This window comes from Antedon bifida, chromosome 2 (genome assembly GCF_963402885.1).
Source record: "Antedon bifida chromosome 2, ecAntBifi1.1, whole genome shotgun sequence".
In the NCBI taxonomy this organism is placed as follows: Eukaryota; Metazoa; Echinodermata; class Crinoidea; order Comatulida; family Antedonidae; genus Antedon; species Antedon bifida.
In genome coordinates, this window is record NC_136227.1 from 28,382,686 (window position 1) to 28,404,850 (window position 22,165).

General features: G+C 34.9%; 3 protein-coding genes across 4 annotated transcripts; 2 read left to right on the plus strand and 1 right to left on the minus strand.

The window, feature by feature from the left end:
• Positions 1 to 2,312: 2,312 nt before the first annotated feature.
• LOC144858921 (delta-1-pyrroline-5-carboxylate dehydrogenase, mitochondrial-like) lies at positions 2,313 to 10,824 on the minus strand. Of its 2 annotated transcripts, none has more exons than XM_078715069.1 (13): positions 10,688 to 10,824; positions 10,200 to 10,293; positions 8,043 to 8,135; positions 7,788 to 7,835; positions 7,448 to 7,603; positions 6,870 to 7,094; positions 6,115 to 6,302; positions 5,865 to 5,938; positions 5,192 to 5,388; positions 4,921 to 4,965; positions 4,475 to 4,749; positions 3,658 to 3,776; positions 2,313 to 3,212 (listed from the first exon to the last, which is right to left on the minus strand). In XM_078715069.1, the coding sequence occupies exons 1-13, from the start codon at positions 10,729 to 10,731 to the stop codon at positions 3,100 to 3,102; spliced, it is 1,671 nt and encodes a 556-aa protein (XP_078571195.1). In that variant the 5' UTR covers positions 10,732 to 10,824; the 3' UTR covers positions 2,313 to 3,099. The 2 variants fall into 2 exon arrangements, with proteins under 2 accessions (XP_078571195.1, XP_078571196.1); XM_078715070.1 differs by lacking the exon at positions 2,313 to 3,212 and adding an exon at positions 3,316 to 3,429.
• Positions 10,825 to 12,330: 1,506 nt separating this feature from the next.
• Positions 12,331 to 16,847, plus strand: LOC144858923 (crt homolog 3-like). Its single transcript, XM_078715073.1, has 5 exons — positions 12,331 to 12,476; positions 13,443 to 14,004; positions 14,333 to 14,562; positions 15,651 to 15,746; positions 15,889 to 16,847. Exons 2-5 carry the CDS (start codon positions 13,485 to 13,487, stop codon positions 16,327 to 16,329), a joined length of 1,287 nt encoding a protein of 428 aa, XP_078571199.1. The 5' UTR covers positions 12,331 to 12,476; positions 13,443 to 13,484; the 3' UTR covers positions 16,330 to 16,847.
• Positions 16,848 to 19,337: 2,490 nt separating this feature from the next.
• Positions 19,338 to 21,705, plus strand: LOC144836132 (crt homolog 3-like). The gene is made up of 4 exons (XM_078691328.1): positions 19,338 to 19,880; positions 20,050 to 20,279; positions 20,656 to 20,751; positions 21,251 to 21,705. Exons 1-4 carry the CDS (start codon positions 19,367 to 19,369, stop codon positions 21,689 to 21,691), a joined length of 1,281 nt encoding a protein of 426 aa, XP_078547454.1. The 5' UTR covers positions 19,338 to 19,366; the 3' UTR covers positions 21,692 to 21,705.
• Positions 21,706 to 22,165: the final 460 nt, after the last annotated feature.

The window sequence follows — 22,165 nt, forward strand, 5'->3', positions numbered from 1 at the left end:
TTTACTGCAGTAACTACATTTTTATTAGGTTAGTTATAGGTTTATGTATGCGGCAGTTACTGTAATCAGAGTGTCAGTTCTGTCTCCTAACCCCTGATAGGGTTGTTGAGGCACCACTGCTGACTTTTGGACAATCCTCCTCCATCGGTCTCTGTCCTCTGTAGCTCGTTGTGAGTCACCAAAGGTCAAACCTGTCCATTCCTTGATTCTCTTTCTCTGTCTGCCTCTTCTTCTCCCTCCTGGTACAGTACCCTGTAGGATGGTCTTGGCCAGCCCACTGGATCTCGACACGTGTCTGTACCACTCCAGCTTCTTTCTCTGTCTGCCTCTCCTTCTCCCTCCTGGTACGGTACCCTGTAGGATGGTCTTGGCCAGCCCACTGGATCTCGACACATGTCTATACCACTCCAGCTTCTTTCTCTGTCTGCCTCTCCTTCTCCCTCCTGGTACGGTACCCTGTAGGATGGTCTTGGCCAGCCCACTGGATCTCGACACATGTCTATACCACTCCAGCTTTCTTCTTTTCACAATTGATAGCAGGTCTTTGTATGGTCCAATTGCTCTCTTGATCCTGTTGCTGACTTCCTCATTCTAACATGGTCTTTATATGAGATGTTCAAGATTACCCAAAAAAATCTTGATAAATAATTGTATAAGCAGGATAAACAGTAACCAGAATTACTGCAGTAGAATCATTTTGATATGGTGGTCCCTAAATATTTATAAAAATTGTTGAGAATCTTTTAAAAACACAACATTATTACATGTTTCTCACCCCAAGGCAATACATTGCTTTTGTTACCCGTTGGTTTGGTATGCTAAAAACTAGGTAATGAATTTAAAAAAGTGCCACAGAATGTGGCACCACTCACCCACACTACACCAGCAAGGAAGCGTAATATCATATCTAAAATTTTCTAAAATGGTTCTTAACTTTAAATCTGTTTATTTACATTTGTTTGTGCAATATATTTTAATTGTTTTTATATATTTTACACATAGCGTGCATATAGTATATTGAATCTGTATATTAAATTTTATTACATCGGTGAAGTTTTAATCTAAAGTAATTTATATACTTTTGTGTAAGTTATTTTTCATATACGATACTTTAAGAATAACATACAGTATACCTGTACATCACCTGTAAATGATTGGAATTGGGGGTGGATGCAGGATTTTTCAAATGGGAGAGTGCTGACATATAATATTAATGGTTCCTAAATCCGCTCCTGTGTGAAATAGGCAGTCTGAAGCATTGAGAAACTCTTTTGTCGATTTATTGGACACAATGTAGTATATTATTTTATATAACCAACTGTAAAAACTGGTACTTACTCAAAATGTTAATTGGTTAGATACCAGTATGACTTCAGTTATTTAAGAAAATTTATATAATCAAATTTTTCTATGTTGTTTTCTAAATTCTGCTTTACAGTCTGGTATTGTTTTTGAACTATCATGGCTTTGGTTTTGAATATCTTGCAGAAATGATTTGATGAATTTGTTCTCTTATGATGAACAGTTGTTTTTATAATGTGAAAGTGATGGCATTGTCGCTAATTTTGAATGCGCAAGAATAAAACAAATCTATCAAAAGTCTGACTCGTTTGGTGTTGTTTTTTTTACCTCTTTTTGAAGACTTTTTTTCTAAAAAGATTTTTCATCTTTTACAACACATTAAAAGCCTACATAATATGTATGAAAGGCAAAAAATAATAACTTACTTACTTGCAGAAAGGTACTATGTACTCGCAGAAAAATACAATGTACTCGCAGAAAAGGACAACAAAGAGACATGCACAAAAATGTACAATGTAGTCGCAAAAATGAATGAGCAAAGAATGACCATGTAATCATCCATTTTATAATGTGTATGGATATTTAAAATAAATATTTAATATTATATATATGTGCTATATACAAATTAACTATTATTTAAATATTGAATAATAATTAATGTTTGTGAAATGGTAGGCTTTCACAAGTTTGTTACTCTTTGTCAATTTCTGGACCCAAGGTTGACGCATAGAAACATCACCATTTATCCATATTTTTTTTTTTTTTTTGTGGGGCATTTTATTGATTAACCGAATAATGAGGTAATTTTGAAATAATTTATGATTTATTTAACCTTATTTTACTGAAGGAGTGCTAGACTTGACCCTGACTGCCATGTACTTTTTTCCCCCTCTAAATATCATTTTATATTATATTCATGTTATTTCAGTTGGAAAAAATGTCCTCACATGTACACAAACACCTATTACCAATTTAAAATGAAACACATAACAAAACAAAATATACCAAAATTAAAAAGAAAAATCCAATTTCTTTTATTATATAGATCAATATGTAAATAACCACCACATCTGTATATTATATAAAGAATGTCCAATATCAAAAATCAAAAGCTATTAATACAATAATATATAACTATTATTGCAATATTATATTTCAGTAAAAATTAAATTAGGTATGGCACACATAATTGGTCGATTCTAATGTTCTACAATTACTTACAAGCAATCTGATTGGGTGGTTTGAAAATTTATTTTCAGACTCTCCTGCTCGTGCCATTAACATACCAACTGGACTATGGAACATTTTAGATACAACATTCCTAGCATAAAACATGCATCTTGTAATAATTATTTGTTAAACAATACAGACACAAAAACATGTTTAAAAAAAATAATACTGTACTTATTACAATAAATTAATAAGGCTAAAATATCATTTAAAATCCTATTCACTGTACTTAATTTGAAAAATTGCGCCTCTAGACGCATTGTTAAAATGAAAAGGTTAAAAAGGTTTGCCATAGCACTGGGAATAATGTAGCTAAATAAGTTTATCACAAACTTAATACTTCTAAGGAAAATTAGGTCAGATTTTGTTAACCTTCTCATGACAAGGTAGGCATCTGGCTAGGATGCATCCTGTAGCTTAAAAACACCTTTCACCAAATACCTCTAATGCTATATTGTTACCCGTTACCATCAGCTGACTATTTTATTTGGCATGTTAGCGAATTGAAATACTTGGAACTATCCTTTTAACTGCAAGGTTGTTTTTGTTTTTAATTGTTGTCAGCTATTACTCCATATGTGAGTAACTCCATTCAGATAAAGGAGTGTGTGTTCTTTTGATTGACTGTGGTGATGTCCATTTTAGCAGGTAAAAGGGGCTCCCTGATTTGTCATTGGTTCCTGAAAAATAATAGGATTAGTGTTAGTATATTACATACTTAAATGTGAGACTGTATTTTACAAACATAAAGATGGTAGATGAGTAATTAGAATTTTAAGCTAAGCTGTGGCATAGCAAGTGGCTTATGTTAATCCAGTTAAGTTGTTCAGACACAACCTGTGAATACTTTAACACTGTTTCTAAAAGAACTGCTGTTTATTGATTTGTCATTGGTTCCTGAAAAATAATAGGATTAGTGTTAGTATATTACATACTTAAATGTGAGACTGTATTTTACAAACATAAAGATGGTAGATGAGTAATTAGAATTTTAAGCTAAGCTGTGGCATAGCAAGTGGCTTATGTTAATCCAGTTAAGTTGTTCAGACACAACCTGTGAATACTTTAACACTGTTTCTAAAAGAACTGCTGTTTATTAACATATTGATTAGGATCAATTGTTACCTGAGGTTCTACCGCCACCAAATGGTTGTTGGCCTACAACAGATCCAGTAGACTTGTCATTAATGTAGAAGTTACCACAAGTATGTTTCAACTTGTCACCAACAACTTGAATGACATTTCTGATGGAAACAATAAGATATAAATATGAAATGACCAGTTAATTTTAGCATAGGTGTATTAAATGCTTGGGAATCATGATCATACTACTCCTAAAATGTGCAACATTTTCATTTTCCAATTATGTTTGATTCATATTATTTATAATGTTTACAATATTATATTGGTCGAATGTGAATCATGTTTATTAGAAGAATACAGTACACATATTTAGGACCTTTGGGATGACAATTCCCTACCCTGCAAGGCTATACAGTAGTTGTATTAGTGGTGGTTGAAATGCTTGCCTTCCAATCCAAAGATCCAGGGTTTGATCCTGAAACTCCATAAGCCTCAAATGAGATTTAGTTTCAACAAGGCAGCAATCTAACAGAATGCTCAGCTACAGAGATCAAAGGGTTCATCTGTGGCTGTGACACAATTAGTTTCACACCCCTTAACAGACACCGAACGCCGCAGAGAATATGTACATAATACTGTTGGTATTTGTCGCAGTCGGCCATAAGATCAAAGGACTGTTATGAGTTCATATTTTGGCAAGGCAAGCTCAGTGTCCTGTTGTTAGATTGCCTTGGTTTTACAATATAGTATATCTTGTAATTGGCCAGTTACTTGTTGGATTGGAATCAAAAATACTTATAGCTAGCAAATATATAGAAAAAAGTAAATTTTTTGTAGGAAATTTATTTTAATAACTTACTCATCTTTGGCAAATAATGATCCAGTTAGTCCAAATGGTGACGTGTTGTTTACTAAATCTACTGTCTCATCAAACTTATTATCAGGATAAACATAAACTGTCACAATTGGACCAAATATTTCCTCCTGCATGATGCGCTCCTTTGGGTCAGAAGACTCTAAAATGGTAGGCTCAACAAAGTATCCTTTGCTGTCGTCACAGTTTCCCCCGGCGATGACCTTTAAACTTGGGGAACTCTTAGCGTGATCTAGGTAGCTTTTAATTCGGTTGAACGACTGTTAACGATTAAACAATAGAATTATTAAAATAAAATTTATAGTGCATATATGAGGTGTTTAAAATTATTAAAACAAAATGTGACTGTTGTTTTGATTTTAAGTTAAAATTCCAATAAATGTTTGTTGAAGTTTAAATAAATGTTAATGATAAAAAATAATTTAACATACATTGGCATCAATTACAGCTGAAGTAAACATAGTCATATCATCAGCCTGTAAGGGAAAAAAAAGGAAATTTGAATTAAAAACCTTTCAGTCTCCCACAGTCCTACCTACTTAGCCTAGCCCTGCTGGCCCCAGTCTGTGCCAAGGCCTAGGCCAGGTCAGGTCAGGTAGGTCTCTATAGGCCTAGCCTAACTACCAGATACAGCCTCATGAATTATTCATGAAACTCTTTCTCTGATTTGTCGTGCCCCTTGAGAAAATGTTTTGCACTTACTGGACCAACTTTCATCTGTTTTTGGATGTTCATCATTCCTTCTTTGATGTCTGGCCACAAGCTCTCCGGAACGTACATACGTGACATGGCTGAACACTTCTGACCGCAGTACTCATAAGCTGATCGCATTGACCCATTAATGACCGACTGGGCATCAGCAGATGGGTGAACTAAATGGTAGTTCTTTCCACCACATTCTGATCAAATCAAATAATTATAGAAAAATAAACTTATTAGTACTATTTATGCTGTGGTTGTTCATCCAATGCAAATATTCAATAGCACGCTTTTTAACTTGCGACTTACAACCTACAGTGTAACAGTAGGAACAGGTTATGTCAATGTCAATTCATTGTGCTAATGCCTAAAGCTCTGTCTACACCATCAAACTAGTTTGACAAAAACAGTGTGATGTGCCCATATATGGTAGTGATATTCCCAAATATGGTAGTGGTATAACATCATCATGTCCATATATGGGCATATCACATTTTTTTTGTAACATAGAGTTTGATAGTGTAGACAGGGCTTAAGACATACTTTCTCGCTCTATTCTTAAACACAGTTTAGGTGGTTTCTAGGTCAAGAATGAATGTAATGTCATACATATCGTAAGCTCTCAAAGATTTCTCAAGGATAAACTAAATTAATGATTAAGCAAAGAGCACTCTACCTCCCACAAGTCTTGGAAATGATTTATAGGTATCAAGATTGTTACCAACTTGTTTCCATAAGTGACGAAAAGTTCTAAAAACAAACAATAATTAAAGATTTACACAACACATACAATATAAATAGGAAATTGGATGCAACCAATGTGATTGCTGTAGTTTAATCGGTGTTTCATACATTCCATTTTTATAAACTTGTTTAAAGTTGTTTTATTCTTTGAATGACATAGTAACATGACATCATCATCTTACTTGGCACTTCCAGTAAAGTTAATGGCAGCAAGGTCAGCAGAGCTGGTGATGGCATCTCCAAAGACAGGTCCATCGGTTGGCAGGAAGTTGATGACGCCTTCTGGTATACCACTTTCTCGTAACAGTTTGAAGATTAACCACGATGAGAGCATTGCAGTGTCACTTGGTTTCCACAATACAACGTTACCCTAAAATTTGATAAATCAAAATACTGTAGACTTTCAATACTAAAGTAATTAATATGAACATTCAATATTGCATGTTGTTTGGTGAAGTTAGAAAATTCACATTCAAAATCTGTGTTTTCAGGTCCTTCAATCTGGTAAAATCTGATAGCACCAGATTGTAAACTTTGGTTTTGTTTTACTAGGACGACAAATGTGGAGCTGTCAATTTGCGAAGACCTAGGAATTTTGGGCTTGCAGGGACATTGGAATATGCTTCCTCACTCACAGTTTAGAATCAGCCAATGACCAATGACATACTATGCATAGGTCTTAGGTCCTAGGTTGAGAAACAATTGCACCCTGATTGAGTAGGATTTATTCAAATAAGCGATGCTTATTTTACTTTTAAGCCTAGTTAAATTCCAGAACTGTCATTGTGCTTTCTGGGGTAATGTGATGTCATATCACTACCATATTTGGGCGCGTAACACTTTTTTTTGTCAAACTAGTTTGATAGTGTAGACAGAACTTTATATTGTAATATACAGTTAATCCCTCAAAATTTTGTTTCATAAAATTGTTATTAACCATTAAAGCTGGTGTTGCAGACAGATTACCACCAATTGCAGAGAAGTTAAACGGTGATATAGCAGCAACGAAGCCTTCCAGTCCACGGTAGTCTAAAGAGTTTGTGCTGTCCTTTGTACTTATTAGCTCGTAGTTAGACAGTTCCATCGCATATTTGCAATTAAAACGGTAGAAATCTGCAAGCTCGGCAATAACGTCAATCTCTGCTTGGATCACTGTTTTTCCCTATTTAAAATAACGTAACTGTAAATAAAATTATCTGGTAATAGAATGAATATGTATTCATTAAGTACTGTACCCACAGCAGATGGACATCAAGGGTAGCATTATGAAGAGGGTACACATTAGAACACAATATAATAGTAACTATTCCCTGCCTGCATTTAACCCACAATGATAATATGGTAGAAATAAGCTTATACCTCCATTCACACTTCAACATAACTGAAGACGGCATCATCCCATTCACTATAGGTTTTACATTATTTAACAACCCAGCACCATGTGAATGTACTTTTAAGGATTTTTAAATCATATTTTCCATTAGGCTATTGAAATGGGCTATATTTATTACTCACCTGGCCCACCATAGTTGCTGCCATCAGGTCATATCGGTAGCTTGTGCACACAAGATCAGCCGCCTTCATCAGTATCTGTACTCGGTCGGCTATTGGCTTCCTTTCCCATTCTTGTCGAACTGATAATGCGCAGTTTATTGCTTTGTTTACAAGTGCCTAGAAACGTGAGTGATATCATACTATATTGTTTGTAAAATAGCATTTTATAAATACTAGCAAAGATTCACATGACAGGTTTAGTTTAAAACATTCCCAGTACAATTCCAGTTACTTTAATATCCATGTGTATAGATAGAAAATAACAAACATAAAAAACAAAATTTAGAAAGAATATACTTACAGTGTCTGCGTAATGATATTTGCATACTTTATGTTGATGGTTGTAAGGCTTAAGAAAAAAAAACAAGACTAATATTTAAAATAAAAATATTATTTATATAATATTGTTATTAATCTTGCATTTGTCAGATCCAAAATGATACCAACAACTGGAACTTTCAAGATATCATTTTTAATAAGTAGAGGTAATAGATAAAAAATGTTATATCATATCATATATACTTCTATGCCTTGATTTCTCTTCCTGTTCACTTACCGAAACTTGATAGCGTACATCGCCCGTAAGCACCTCTTCACCTCCCACTACACATGGTATTTCTTCACACGTTGATTGCAACTTATCAATTGCCTAAAAATGTACAACAATTTTATTCAATTTTCAATTTTGTTTTTTTTTCTTTGTTGTCTTACCAGATTTTTCTTTTTGGGATTAAGCCTTCTTTCAATTCTTTATTATTGTAAAAGAAAAACTCATCATTCGTTGTTTTAATGGATTTAATGGATTTAATGGATGGAAATAAATGAGTAAAATGAATGAATGCAATAAGGTTTTTCATTTATTAGATTATTATTTACACACATTCCATATTTTATTAATTATAAGCTTGTAAATGAATTTTTTTTCTTTCTTTTTTTGTTCAATCAATCAATAAATATGTTTTATTCATTAAATGTAATACACATCGATTAAAAAAACCATTAAAGTGTATGGTAATTAAGTAGAAATATTAAGAGTAATGAATTAAATGTTGATAAACCTCAAGAAGAAGAAACCCAAGGGCCTTGTGATAGGAGGCTCACTCTAAATATAGATTAGTTGCATTACATTACAATTTGTTTTATGTACCCAAAAATCCGGGCGATTTCCGCTAAACGGCACGAAATCACCGAAAAACAGCTATTTTTTGAAAGTTTTTTCAATGTAACTTTGTTATTAATTGACCGATTTTTATGGCTGTTTCGACATTGTAATGCCTAATTAAGTACCTACAATGTCATGTTTTTTTTAATTTAAAAAAACTTAAAACGTCGTCGGCATTGATTTTTAAAGTTAGACGATTTGAAAATTGCCCTGTGTTAAAGAATAGGCTTGTTTTGCAAATTTGTTGAGATCTTTACAAAAACGTTCATAACGTTTGACCTAGTTATCCAATGATATTGGCTGTTCCACCATTCAAAAGCTAATCAATCAAGCTTTCTAATGACCTAAAGTAAAATTTGATTGGTTCAGATACTTCGTCGGCACAGCCCCTTTTTTGAAGCAGTGTTTTAGTTTGTCAGTCACCGGCTAGTGTTAAAGGATAGGTGAAAATGTTCGAAGTCGACAAAGCTTTCCTTAACAGTCAGAACGTAACGTTAAAACTAAAATTACAGTTGCTGAAAAACTACTTATCCAAAACGCTTAATTTTTTCACGAAAGTTAAGAGTATTTATTACTTATTTGTAATATGTAAATATATTTAAGATTAGGGTACAGGATTTTTTACATAAATAGTTTTAAAACACTTGGTTTATTTGAAAACCACCAGCGTGGTTTTGCCGTATTGGCGGACTCGTCCATTTTACTAATAGGACAAGGATTGTAGCACATATAAAACGTTGAATTTGACCTATGTGGTTTCCATTTCTGTTTTCTAATGTAAAATTAATATTATATTATTAGTATCTCTATGTAATATATTATATATTCATATTGTACTAGTTAGCATCTACATACTGTTATACTGCACTTTGTTTTGATGATTTTTCAACACAGGGAGTTGGTATACCCTTAGTTCTACTAACATTATTATTAATTTTATTTGTTTGTGCAATATTTGAAGATTGCTATAAAAATAGAAATAATTTAAATATAATATATTTAACAGATTAAGTGTACGCACTATGCCTATGGAACAGATTACCTATTGGGCGTAGTTCAGTATGACACATCTGATGTTCTATTATTACCTTCTGTATCAGCCTCCGCCCTTTTGGGATTTTTTTCTATACAATACTTATTGTTAATGTACCATAGTTATTTTAAGGGGAATAGTCTCCTAATAAATAGTTCTTAACACTCTAACATTGTTCTTTTGTACCTATTGTATTGCTTTGTTTTCTTGTATTAAACTTGTGTTAACTGTCTGAAAGTTACCTCCTAGCAAAGTGGCGCGACCCAAGATGGTTCATTAACCACCACTGTATTAGGGAGCAGATTGAGATCAACTGATAAGAACCCAACGCACTAAAATTAAATAGGCCAAAAAAACAAAACAAATTGTAATGAGATGTTTAATTGAAGCTGATTTAAGAAGAAAACAGGTGTATGTAGGTAGGTGTCAATTTCTGGTTTCAACCATAGTTGACTCTGAACAAATGACAGGTGGTTGGGTTCGGTCATTTATGGCAGTCAAAATGTGCAAACACTAACCTTCTGAGCCAGATCTCTTTCAGGAGAACCTTTAGCAAATGTCTTACAAGGCTCGTTTACAACAGAGAGTGTAGATTGCGACCTTATAAGAAGCCTAAATTATTTCAAAATAATATTAAAACATGTTGTTATGCAAAACAAATACACAAAACAATTTAAAATTGGTGTAGAAGAATTAAAAATTCTTTTAATATTGACAATCTGTGTGGGTGACCTTCATACACATAGTCATACTATTACTCCTATCTAGGCCTAACTAGAGGCTAGATAAGCCTAGTTAGTACTATTAAGGCATATGCACTCTAGTCCTACCTACCTAGCCTAGCCCTGCTGGCCACTCACTGTCTGTCCTACTTACTACTGAACTAAAAAAGGCCCAGGTCAGGTAGGCTAGGCCTCTCTCTAGCTAGCCTACTAGGCCCTGGGCCTAGCTCTCCTATGTAAGCCTAGCTTTTTCCAAATTAAAACAAATAATAATATTACTATACCTTTTTAAATTCACTTTAATTTGGTTTTGACACACACGAAGCATTGTTTAGGTTCTTATCTTAGGCCTAGCAAGGTAAATGAACAAAAATATAAACCACAACCGAGAGAGAGAAATGGAAGTGTCACAACATGTGAATGAAATGTACTCATACGATAATCCAATGTCAAAGGTCAACTCAGTTTTTTTAAAAATAAATCAGCTACTTTTGTTTACAAACAATAACTAATGGTGTTTATATTACATAATTATATTTATCTCGTTATTTAATTGGAATTTACGGAATTTAACACCATGTGTTTTTTCAGTCATAGTGAAATGTCGTTTTCTACTTTAGAGGTGTGTCTATACAATTGACCAATAGAATCACGTTATGAAAAGGTGTGTCTTAAAAAGGCGCGAACTCAAAAATCCATACGCTTACTTAAAAGCTTTACTATACTAAAATAATCATTCTAATTACATATATGTACAACATTTGCAATGCATAATTGACTATGTACTTTATTTATATATAATAGTTGATGGATCTAGGTAGTTTTCATTTTAATCCTTATTGAGTTCAAACCGCAAAACAAGGAAAATTGAAGATTTATTACAGAATGATGCGACTCTTTCAAAACACACCTATTCTTTCTATTGTTTTGTTGATACCATGTAAAGCATGAATTACAATCACTTACCTATTGAATGATGTGATCTCATGGTTTACCACTTCCTCAGGCCTTGTGCCTACTCACAATTGAACATCACGATATAAATTTAGCCGTTTTCGTGTGGTTATGAGTAGGCCTATTTATCTCGATAGTATAGTGCGATAAAGTGTAGGAGACCGAGAGATCCCGAACAACTGACGCTGTTAAAAGGAAAATTTAGGCCCACCTCAGGGATAACTTAGGGCTAGGTTTTATCATATAATATGATGAAATCAATCAATCAAAATAAACATTTATTTCCTTCAATAATTGCAGCAAAGATAGACACATAAATGTATACAACAATGATGAAACGTAAGGTTTAAAAAGGTAAAAAAGAACAATTGACAAGAAAAATGTAAAATTACGTACAAATCATTACTTTCATTCGAGAAACATTAAAAGAATGCCAATCAAGAACCTAAATTAATAATTCTCAGTAGGCCTATTATTTATTTTGTTTAATAAGAGAGATATTATAATATCTCGTTTAATTGTTTGAAGATTATGATAATCTCGGCGTTCCTTATAATCGAAATTAATAATCCGCGGGACATGTCTAAGATATTTCCTATTGCTCATGTAACCCGGATAATACCAACTTCGTAATTATTTGTGGTTTTCAATCACGTGAAATGAAAAAAAGTTGATTGAAACAACGCCTGTATCTTATCACATGATCTTCCGTAGGCTTACCAGGAATCGTATTTTCGCCTGTCATCGAAACAGTAAATATGTGCTGTCGTCCCGTGGTTTTGTTCGATTTTTCTAGCATAATAAAACTTAGGCCTATATTGTGTTTATAGAGATAATTGAATCATGGAGCTATAGCTCCATGATTGAATGAAGCGTCACATGAAACACAATTAGTCTAAGTTTTAAGCATGGATAACCCTACTATGCTTGACTCGTCATAGTGCACTCTCTGTATTAATATTTTACCGTATATCCGGTTGTTGGTTGCATCATAGGTAAACTATCAGTATACAACTCACGTGAGCGATCAGTGTATACAATACCAGGTACGAATTAGGAGATTGTCATTGTCAACAGTTTAGCGATAAACAACCACGGCACGCCGAACTGCTGCTACAGGTAAGACTTCTAAAGAAAGAATATTGTATGCTATACAAACGATAATTATTATAACAATATTATAGGCCTATAGGGCGTGGTTTTAACAATTATATCGTCCCACTAGTTTAGGCTAGCTATGTTAAAACCCGACTGGTTTTTGTCCGATCATGGCCCGTGTTAACTTTCTCGACATGGTCTCCTAATTTTATGTAAATTTACATTTCAAAGTACACTCTTGTATAGAGTCCGCAGTGTTCAAGGGGATAGTGTTGACGACTCGAAAGATAATTCACTCATGAGGTGGGTCAAAACCAGTTACACTATAACTTGAGGCCGTCCAGTGCGTGCATAATATTCCCCCGTTAAATAATTAATTTTGGGATATATCCCTATTAAGTCAACCCACCCCACACACAAACACACCGCGGTTTATATCCCATGGGCCAATTGTTGGAATGGGTTTCGCTCATGAACCGGTGAATCTGGTCTTGTGACCACGGAGGGTTGTCTTTAGTAGACCTAATCGTAAATAATAACCTACATTACGCCTACCGTAATGGAAAAACTTAAAAGTTATTACATACTTAAGAATACGATATCGGTTATATGGGAATTTAATGCTAGCCGATGTTTGTATTAGAAAGTTCATTATAGGCAAGATACATACACAATGGTTCCGATTTAGCAAAGACAGTGATTACGTCACAATGACAGTTGTTCTTTTGTAGATTTATCAATAGCAGTTTTTGACTTAGGTCTTATGTGCTCATTGTTACTAGGCCTATTTATTTTTCATGGCCTATCTAATACTATCTGGACAATCTGTTTTGTAGACTACTTTGCAACAAAGAATTATTTGTCAAGCAAACAATACGCGCCCTATACGTATTCAACATACTGTTCCTTAAGTCCTAATGTTGTTTTAGATTTATGATAACTCAATAGGCTATACTTATCTACACCGTATTATTTTTCTGATTTCAGTTACGCCTCAATACGGACGACGCCACACATTGATGTCACGAAATGGAAAAAACAGGAGAGACGACTCGGCTTCTTCCGCCCAACAACAATGAAATTAAGAAAGAAAGTCATTTCACATTTGACTACCGTTTGCCGATACGAGGCCCGAAACAGGCCATTATTTCCAAACGTGGTCTGAACGTATTTTTGACAGTTATGACGGTAATAACAAACGTCGCTATGAACGTCAGTCTGCCGCTTTATTCCGAGTCTATGGATAAAACTAACACTAACGGTACAAATCGAGTGGACGAATACCCTGTTCTTTTTCTCTCTTCGTTCTGGTTCCCGTTTGTATTTTTTAGTATAGTATTCCTGAATAGTTGGTGTCAAGGATGTTCGTCGATGCGTTCCTCCGTGCCACAGCGCACAATGATACTTTGTGGTGCGCTGAATTCGGTGAACGGTCTATTAGTGGTTTACGCAAGCGATCCTACGCGTACGGCACCAGAACTACAAGCCATGCTGAGTACGTCAATTATTCCATTCACCGTAGTGTGTCGATATTTAATTCTACGTAAAGGTAGGTCGAATACATTTTATTTGATTTGGGACAAAGCTGATTTATTATGCAAGTTGTGGACGACGATGAACTAATAACTGACAAGCTATCTTGCAATTCTTTATAATAGAAAATAATTAAGGTAATGAATTATACATGATTTCTGCCTTAACCTCATAGCAAAAAAATAATGCGGCCCGTGCAGTTACTACCTGAGTAATATTGATTGATAATGGGCACAGTGTTATTGCTAACTTTACCCGGCTCAATAACTAGCCTGCAGAACGGGACCTATAAAACCGTATTTTTACAATGTTGATTTTGATAATACAAATATAACTTTTATCAGGTGTTGGAAAGGGACGTCTAGTGTGTACAGTTGTGGTTTTGATTGGTTTATTCATCTCACTTGAGCCAGTTATATTTGATGTGGACCAATCAACGTCATCGTCTTCAGACAGTTTGTCCGAATCGAGCAGCTCTGGCACACGTGTAATGTGGCCTTTTCTATTTGCACTGGGGTTCCTACCGCTTGGTATTTTCAATGTAGTCATAGAGAAAGAGCTGAAGAAAGATGACGTAAGTTTTTACTACATTACAAAACAATAGACTTATCGCAACATTGCTATGCACAACGACTAAGGTCGCCACACATATCTGCGTTAATGTTGTTGGTCAGATCATGTTGATGATTAAGATGATAATGACGATAAGCACAGGATAAGCTTAATCATGGTTCACACAACGATGTATGGACGCAACGTAATGCTTGGTTCCCATTAAGCTTGGTTCCCACTAGAACGTAACGCAAGGACGTAAACGCAACGCAAGCGTTTTAACCAATGACAAGCGAAGTTATAGACAGTTAGCAATCACAAGCGAATAAGCCATCGCTTGTGATTGGTCAATTCACTTGCGTTGCGTTACGTCCTTGCGTTACGTCGCTAGTGGGAACCACGCTTTAGAGACGCAACACTAGGACGTAATACAACGTAAATCTTGGTTCCCACTAGAGACGCAACGCAAGGACGTAACGCAACGTAAATGAGTTGACCAATCACAGACGACGGATTATTCGAACTCTCGCTTGTTATTGGTCAACACGCTTGCGATGCGTTTACGTCCATGCGTTACGTCCTACAGTGGGAACCAAGCTTTAGTGAGTTAACCAATCACAAGCAATGGATTATTCGAACTGTCGCTGGTCATGGTCAACTCGCTTGCGTTGCTCCTACGTCGTTGCGTTGCGTCTAATGCTTGGTCCCCACTAGAACGCAACGCAAGGACGTAAACGCAACGCAACAAAGTTGACCAATGTCAAGCGACAGTTTGAATAATCCGTCGCTTGTGATTGGTCAACTCGCTTACGTTGCGCTTACGTCCTTGCGTTGCTTCCTAGTGGGAAAATACCCTTCCAATAATTGTGTTTGCCCCCGCCTGCGTGAAATCAAACCTGCGATTTTTGCAGCATTGTTGCGTCGTCGGTTCCCATTTATGATTACGCAATACATCACTTTGCGTCAATACGTCGCTACGTTGCGTTCTAGTGGGAACCACGCTTTAGTGAGAACCAAGAAGTGTAAATAGCGGGCATTCTATATTTCGGACAATATAGACGTGCGTTCTGCACCCTCATGTGTAATAATTCTCTTTTATTTTTATTCCAGACCGAATCGTTTATATTTCTAGCCTGGATACAACTGTACAACTTCGTTTTTATACTTCTTTTATTTTGGACGGATTTTATCCCTGGATTTGGTGCTGTTAGTATAATAACTTTGTTCTTTTTAAAATATATCTATAAAAATAAGGTTTTACATTATAGGCCTACCTTAGCTCTACAATACAATAAGCATACTATTTTATTAGATAGTAATGTACGTGTATTTTTTCTTTTTTTTGCAGGCTAGCAATCCTTCGGAATTTTGGGACCATTTTGTCTATGGCGCAAAATGCATGTATGGTCAAGACCCGGAATGTCACAGCGCCACCTATTTGTCCTTACTTTTTATAGTTTCCTACTGCCTCGCAAATCTGTTCATCATCTTACTTGTGCGCTTTGCAGAGGGCGCGATATATCTGGTTATTGTCCAATCTCTTGTGACCCCATGTGGAGCAATCTTCTGGACGTTTTTTAAATCACAACCTAGTTTCCATTGGCATCCTGTATTCAACTTAGCGACAGGGTTTACACTGCTTGGTTTAGTTATTATGGTTCCCGCCGTTGTTATGTATAACTACCTAGGCAAAAAGGATGATGATGTGGAAACCAGAACGACAACAGTCAATGAAGTGAACGTTGATAGAGCAGATATGTCAAGTAGAAGTTATCTAGATAGTTTATAGATTGAACTTGCTGTTCTTTTCTTAATATCGTTAAATTTGAGATTCTGTTTTTTTTAACTCGTGTTACAAACTATAATGTAATATTTGAAAAAAAAAAATAAACGAAACTGAAAACATTGCAGGTTAATTATGCACAAACGATAATAACAAAATGACCTACCAAGGTAATATTTAAGTTTATTATTATTTGCTTTAACAGAGTATTCATTATCTGAAATTACCAGCTAGCTTAGACATAAAATAACATTCTTATAATCTTATAACATAACGAAAAAGTCATTCATCGCTTTTGTACAAAAGAGGCTTATTTAACGTCTCTCGTTCGTCGCTGTTGTTTAGGCCTGATAGGTTTATTTATAAGCAATGGAAATGGTAAACCCAGAGCTACCCTTTAAGCGTACCAACGTTATAGACTTACTATTTTAAACTTAAAAATTAATTTCAAATATATTTTTGTAACAATTGTTTGTGCGATAAGCATTTTGTAATTTGTAATATGTAGGCCTACATCATTTTGTTGATGCTGGTCATATAAATAAAACGAAACTATCAATAATGATTTACATAATAAACATTAATTTGTTGTTTGTTTTTATTTGCTGCTCATTCATCAAATACAAAAATACAAATAAATAAATAATACAAATGACTGGGTGAGAGCAAGAGGATAACCATAAGCTAATTGTTTCTGGAAAGAAAAAAAATATATATGTTAAAATTTATAACTAAAGCATTTTAATAACATCATATATCATAAAACCCTACCAGGCGATACCAGGGCCCGTACCTGGCGATACGGGCCCCCCGGGCGTACCGAGCCATGCCGTGCGAAGATTAGTAGGCCTATTACCGGACATAGAGCTTGTTTCCATTTTTAGACAAAACAATATTTTTAACTATTGTGCTTAAATGCAACAGTAACAAATAGCGGTGATATATTAACTTCAATTATTACTGACAATATTATTTCTACATAAATTAATTATAATATTTATTAATATTCAATACACTTTCAATTTATTTCCTCTCTTCTTCTCCGTCCGTATACTAAATATGTTGGCAAGAGTCACAGAAAAAACTCCAAACATCTGATTGCTATATGTTTCGTTTCTTTCACATTTTTTTGCCGACGTAATTTGCTTTCCTCAGCTCGTTCCAGCTAATGCCATCAATAGACAAGTCTCGCAAAGCGCGAAACATTGTTGGTAAACACACTTTTTAAATAAATCGTTAAATCGTGTGTTGTTTCTTTTGCCTATCTGGATATTGAAGTGTTTCTTCAAATAACTTTAAGCATAATGCAGGTCAAATGATGGGTACCTGTCTTTTGTATGTTAACAACAGTGAAAACTCATGAGGTAGATTTCGCTAAGCACACTTGACGTCACAGCAATTGTCGACGGTTGTACGGACGGCGAGCGCGCGCGGCGAAATCGTAAATCTCTCAATTGTTCTGAAATCAAAAAATGTACATCTTAAGTACGTTGTCAAAATATGGATCTCGGTACTGTCGTCAAGATCAAGGCAACATTAGAGGGGACCGCCCCTCTCCACCCCAAGGCTATCAATAGCATTGCTCTCTCACTTTATATAATTTTGAATTATTCTTATCCTACCGTAATAATAATATTACACATTCCATACTGATGTTAAGTTCTCCCTATTATATCATGTTATTACACATATATTTTTTTAAGGATCCACCACTTTTTTGTTGGTAACTAATGTCCATGAATTATTTATGATCAAGCGTGTATTGATTGTTTAGTAGGAATTTAAGAACAATTTCGTTTTATGAACATTAACAAACAAAAATCATCCATTTATATCAGACCTCTTAGGCCTATTGGGTCTATAGGAACCTTCGTTTTTTCTTTAAATGACAACTAATTACCTACCACTTTTTCTTAATTTTTCTTTTGCATTGTAAAGTTTGTGCTCTTTATTTTATTTACTTAATCGATCGAGTCTAGTTTATCTATATTAGGCCTATATATTTTTATTTTCAATTTTGTTTTACTTTTAAGATTATTTTACGCATTTGTTATTTTTCTTGGACCACTAACGATAGTGTGTGCCACTGTAACTGCAAAGTGATGACCAATGAATGAATGAATGAATGAATCAATCAATCAATCAATCAATCAATCAATCAATCAGAAAGCACTGATCTGATTGGATAATCGTTATCTTTTTTGTGTGTGTTTCATTAGTAACAGCATTGCACCAAGGACTTAAAATTATAAGACCTTGATTTTACTATTTGTGGCGGTAGATTCCGATAAGACCAATATTTAAAAAGTAAGCTATATTTTTGGCTTGCTGGTAAAATCAGGTTATTTCACTGTCATGACATAACAGTAGGCCTAAGCAAAACAGTAGACAATGCCCTTTCTCACCGAGAGCAGTATACAAGGTACATGGATCGTCAAAGTTTAGCGATAAAGAATCACAAAAAGAATTGCTGGTACTGTACTACTAACACAAACAGGTAACACGGACAATATTAGTAATAGTAGATCCTAACATATGGAGCCATGAACATAATATTATATCGCAGGCCTACCACTTCCTACGTGGCTGTAAACCACCATGGTCCGTGTTCTTCGACATGGTCTCCTAATTGTATGTCAATTTGTATTTGTAATTGCAATCTGTCACAGTGTTCAGCCAATATTTGTAGAAAGTCATGCATTAGACAATAATGCTACACAATGGTTCTGCTATATTGAAAATCATTACGTCACAATGACTTGCTCTTTCGTAATGAATAGAAGTTTTTGAATGTAAGGTTATCTATTGTATCTTTAACACTACTGGACAATCTGTTTTCTATAGATGTTGTACAGAATATTTTATTTTGCCATAAGGAATTATATGTTAAGCTAAACAATTACGCGCCAATTAGGCCTACGTATAATATTCGAGAGAGCTTGAACGTTGTTTTAGGTGTATGATATGAATAGGCTATACTTATACTACAGAGGCCTGTTTTCTAATTTCAGGTACGCGTTTGTATACCACTTGATACCACGCAATGGAAACAGGAGAGACTCTGCTTCTTCCGCCAAACGACAATGAATTTAAGAAAGAAAGTCATTTCACATTTGAGTACCGTCTGCCGATACGAGGCCCGAAACAGGCCATTATTTCCAAACGTGGTCTGAACGTATTTTTGACAGTTATGACGGTAATAACAAACGTCGCCCTGAACGTCAGTCTGCCGCTTTTTTCCGAATCTATGGATAAAACTAACACTAACGGTACAAATCGAGTGGACGAATACCCTGTTCTTTTTCTCTCTTCGTTCTGGTTCCCGTTTGTATTTTTTAGTATAGTATTCCTGAATAGTTGGTGTCAAGGATGTTCGTCGATGCGTTCCTCCGTGCCACAACGCACAATGATACTTTGCGGTGCCCTGTCTTCGATTAGTGGTATATTAATGGTTTACGCAAGCGATCCAACGCGTACGGCACCAGAACTACAAGCCGTGCTGAGCACGTCAATTATTCCATTCACCGTAGTGTGTCGATATTTAATTCTGCGTAAAGGTAGGTCGAATACAATTATTTGATGTTTGACAAAACGGATGTACAATGCAAGGCGTGGACGACAATGTCCACTATAATAGAGCACAGTTTGATCAAAATAAGTCTAGCCTAAACCGGACCTATAAAACTGTATTTTGACAATATTGATTTTATTATGATTTAAATGTAGGTGTTGGAAAGGGACGTCTAGTGTGTACAGTTGTGGTTTTGATTGGTTTATTCATCTCACTTGAGCCAGTTATATTTGATGTGGACCAATCAACGTCATCGTCTTCAGACAGTTTGTCCGAATCGAGCAGCTCTGGCACACGTGTAATGTGGCCTTTTCTATTTGCACTGTCGTTCCTACCGCTGGGTATTTTGAATGTAGTCATAGAGAAAGAGCTGAAAAAAGACGATGTAAGTTTGTTTTAAGAAGAAATGCAAGAAATATTTATTCATTACATAACATAAGGTCTTTGGCCCAAACAAAAAAACAGATATAAAATTCTGTTTTGCGTTTACAATTTAGCGAACCGTTTCGGGAATGTACTTGTATAGGCCTAAATTGACCAAATATCTTATATCATTATAGAAAAGCTCACCTGCGACGAAAGCGAAAATAAGATAACAAATAAATATCTGTAAAATAAAACAAAAAAACGTTTACCTGATATTGACGAAGTGAACCTGCGCAACAAAATAGATTACAGTAATAATAATAATATTTATTTATTTGTTCACTAATGGTTAATAATAGGAATAATTCTAATTTCTAATTTTATTTTTATTCCAGACTGAATTGTTTATATTTCTAGCATGGATACAACTTTACAACTTTGTTTTTATACTTCTTTTATTTTGGACGAATTTTATTCCAGGATTTGGCGGTGTTAGTATGCAATTTCTTATCATTTATTGGCATATTTCTTTTTCAATCTATATTTATAATTTAAAAAATGCTTATTAGGAAAATAATGGGCCTAAGCAGGACTTTCCCCCAAGTCTGTGGGCCTATTTATTGTCTTTTTTATGTTTAAAAAACCAGTCGGCGTTTCGATTTTTGTCTGAAACTACGAGCTCATTATTATACGTATGAAACGCCATGTGTGCCAAAATATTTATCTTTTTACTAATTTCGGTCTAGAACCTAGGCCTAAACCTACATTCACACTTCTCCGTTTTCATGGAAAGACGATGCCGTGTTATATGGAAAATCATACAAAGAATCGAACGGCGCCGTCTTCCGTTCCGTGAAACGGAACAAGACGATGTGAATGTAGCCTAGCGTTATGATGATGCTGTTTGAATAATTTGTAACAACAAATAATACTACTTTACACTAGGTTTACGAAATATAATATGTACGTGTATTGTTTCTTTTTTTGCAGGCTAGCAATCCTTCGGAATTTTGGGACCATTTTGTCTCCGGCGCAAAATGCATGTATGGTCAAGACCCAGAGTGTCATAGCGCCACCTATCTATCCTTACTTCTCATGGTTTTTTACTGCCTTGCAAATCTGTTCAACATCTTACTTGTGCGCTTTGCAGAGGGCGCTGTATATCTGGTTATTGTCCAATCTCTTGTGACCCCATGTGGAGCAATCTTCTGGACGTTTTTTAAATCAGAACCTAGTTTCCATTGGCATCCTGTATTCAACTTAGCGACCGGGTTTACACTGCTTGGTTTAGTTATTATGGTTCCCGCCGTTGTTATGTATAACTACCTAATGAAAAAAGCAGATGATCCGGGAACCAGTACGATTTTAATAAATGAAGTGAACGTTGATAGAGCGAATATATCAAGTAGAAGTTATCTAGATGGTTTATAAATTAACAAATACCGTTCTTTTCTTAATTTCGTTAAGTTTGAATCTCTGCTGTTTGAGTTTCAGAACATTTATTTCTCTTCTCTTTTCTATTAACAGTGTTTGTAAAAAAACAATTTTAAATAGGCTAAGAGAGGCGAACCCCAGAAAGTGTAAACTTGTGGTGGGCTGCCAAAAAATAAAAAATATCAAAAAAACATAAAAAAAACCAACCATGTTTTTAGCTCATGTAGGCCTACACCATGGACTATCAAAAACTCTACGAAGTGATAAGTTTTAGTATGATAAGGATAATAAGTAGAAATATTAATATGAAACAAAGTTTTATTCTTTGTAGACTTAATATTTTAAAATTGTTTAGGACATAAGCCGCAACGCAAGCGAATTGACCAATCACAGGCGACAGTTGAAATATTCCATCGCTTTGATTGGTCAATTCGCTTACGTTAAGGCTTACGTCTTTGCGCTTCGTCGCGA

Bases quoted from the DNA above. Each gene is read 5' to 3' on its own strand.
- LOC144858921 (XM_078715069.1), bottom strand. From the start codon at position 10,731: ATGCTTCGTGTGTGTCAAAACCAAATTAAAGTGAATTTAAAAAG. The intron at 10,294-10,687 runs GTATAGTAATAT...GAAATAATTTAG, and splicing joins ATTAAAGTGAATTTAAAAAG to GCTTCTTATAAGGTCGCAAT. The intron at 7,095-7,447 runs GTGAGTAATAAA...TATTTTAAATAG, and splicing joins CAGCAACTATGGTGGGCCAG to GGAAAAACAGTGATCCAAGC.
- LOC144858923 (XM_078715073.1), top strand. From the start codon at position 13,485: ATGGAAAAAACAGGAGAGACGACTCGGCTTCTTCCGCCCAACAACAAT. The intron at 14,563-15,650 runs GTAAGTTTTTAC...TTTTTATTCCAG, and splicing joins AAGAGCTGAAGAAAGATGAC to ACCGAATCGTTTATATTTCT. The intron at 15,747-15,888 runs GTTAGTATAATA...TTTTTTTTGCAG, and splicing joins TTATCCCTGGATTTGGTGCT to GCTAGCAATCCTTCGGAATT.
- LOC144836132 (XM_078691328.1), top strand. From the start codon at position 19,367: ATGGAAACAGGAGAGACTCTGCTTCTTCCGCCAAACGACAATGAATTT. The intron at 19,881-20,049 runs GTAGGTCGAATA...ATTTAAATGTAG, and splicing joins ATATTTAATTCTGCGTAAAG to GTGTTGGAAAGGGACGTCTA. The intron at 20,752-21,250 runs GTTAGTATGCAA...CTTTTTTTGCAG, and splicing joins TTATTCCAGGATTTGGCGGT to GCTAGCAATCCTTCGGAATT.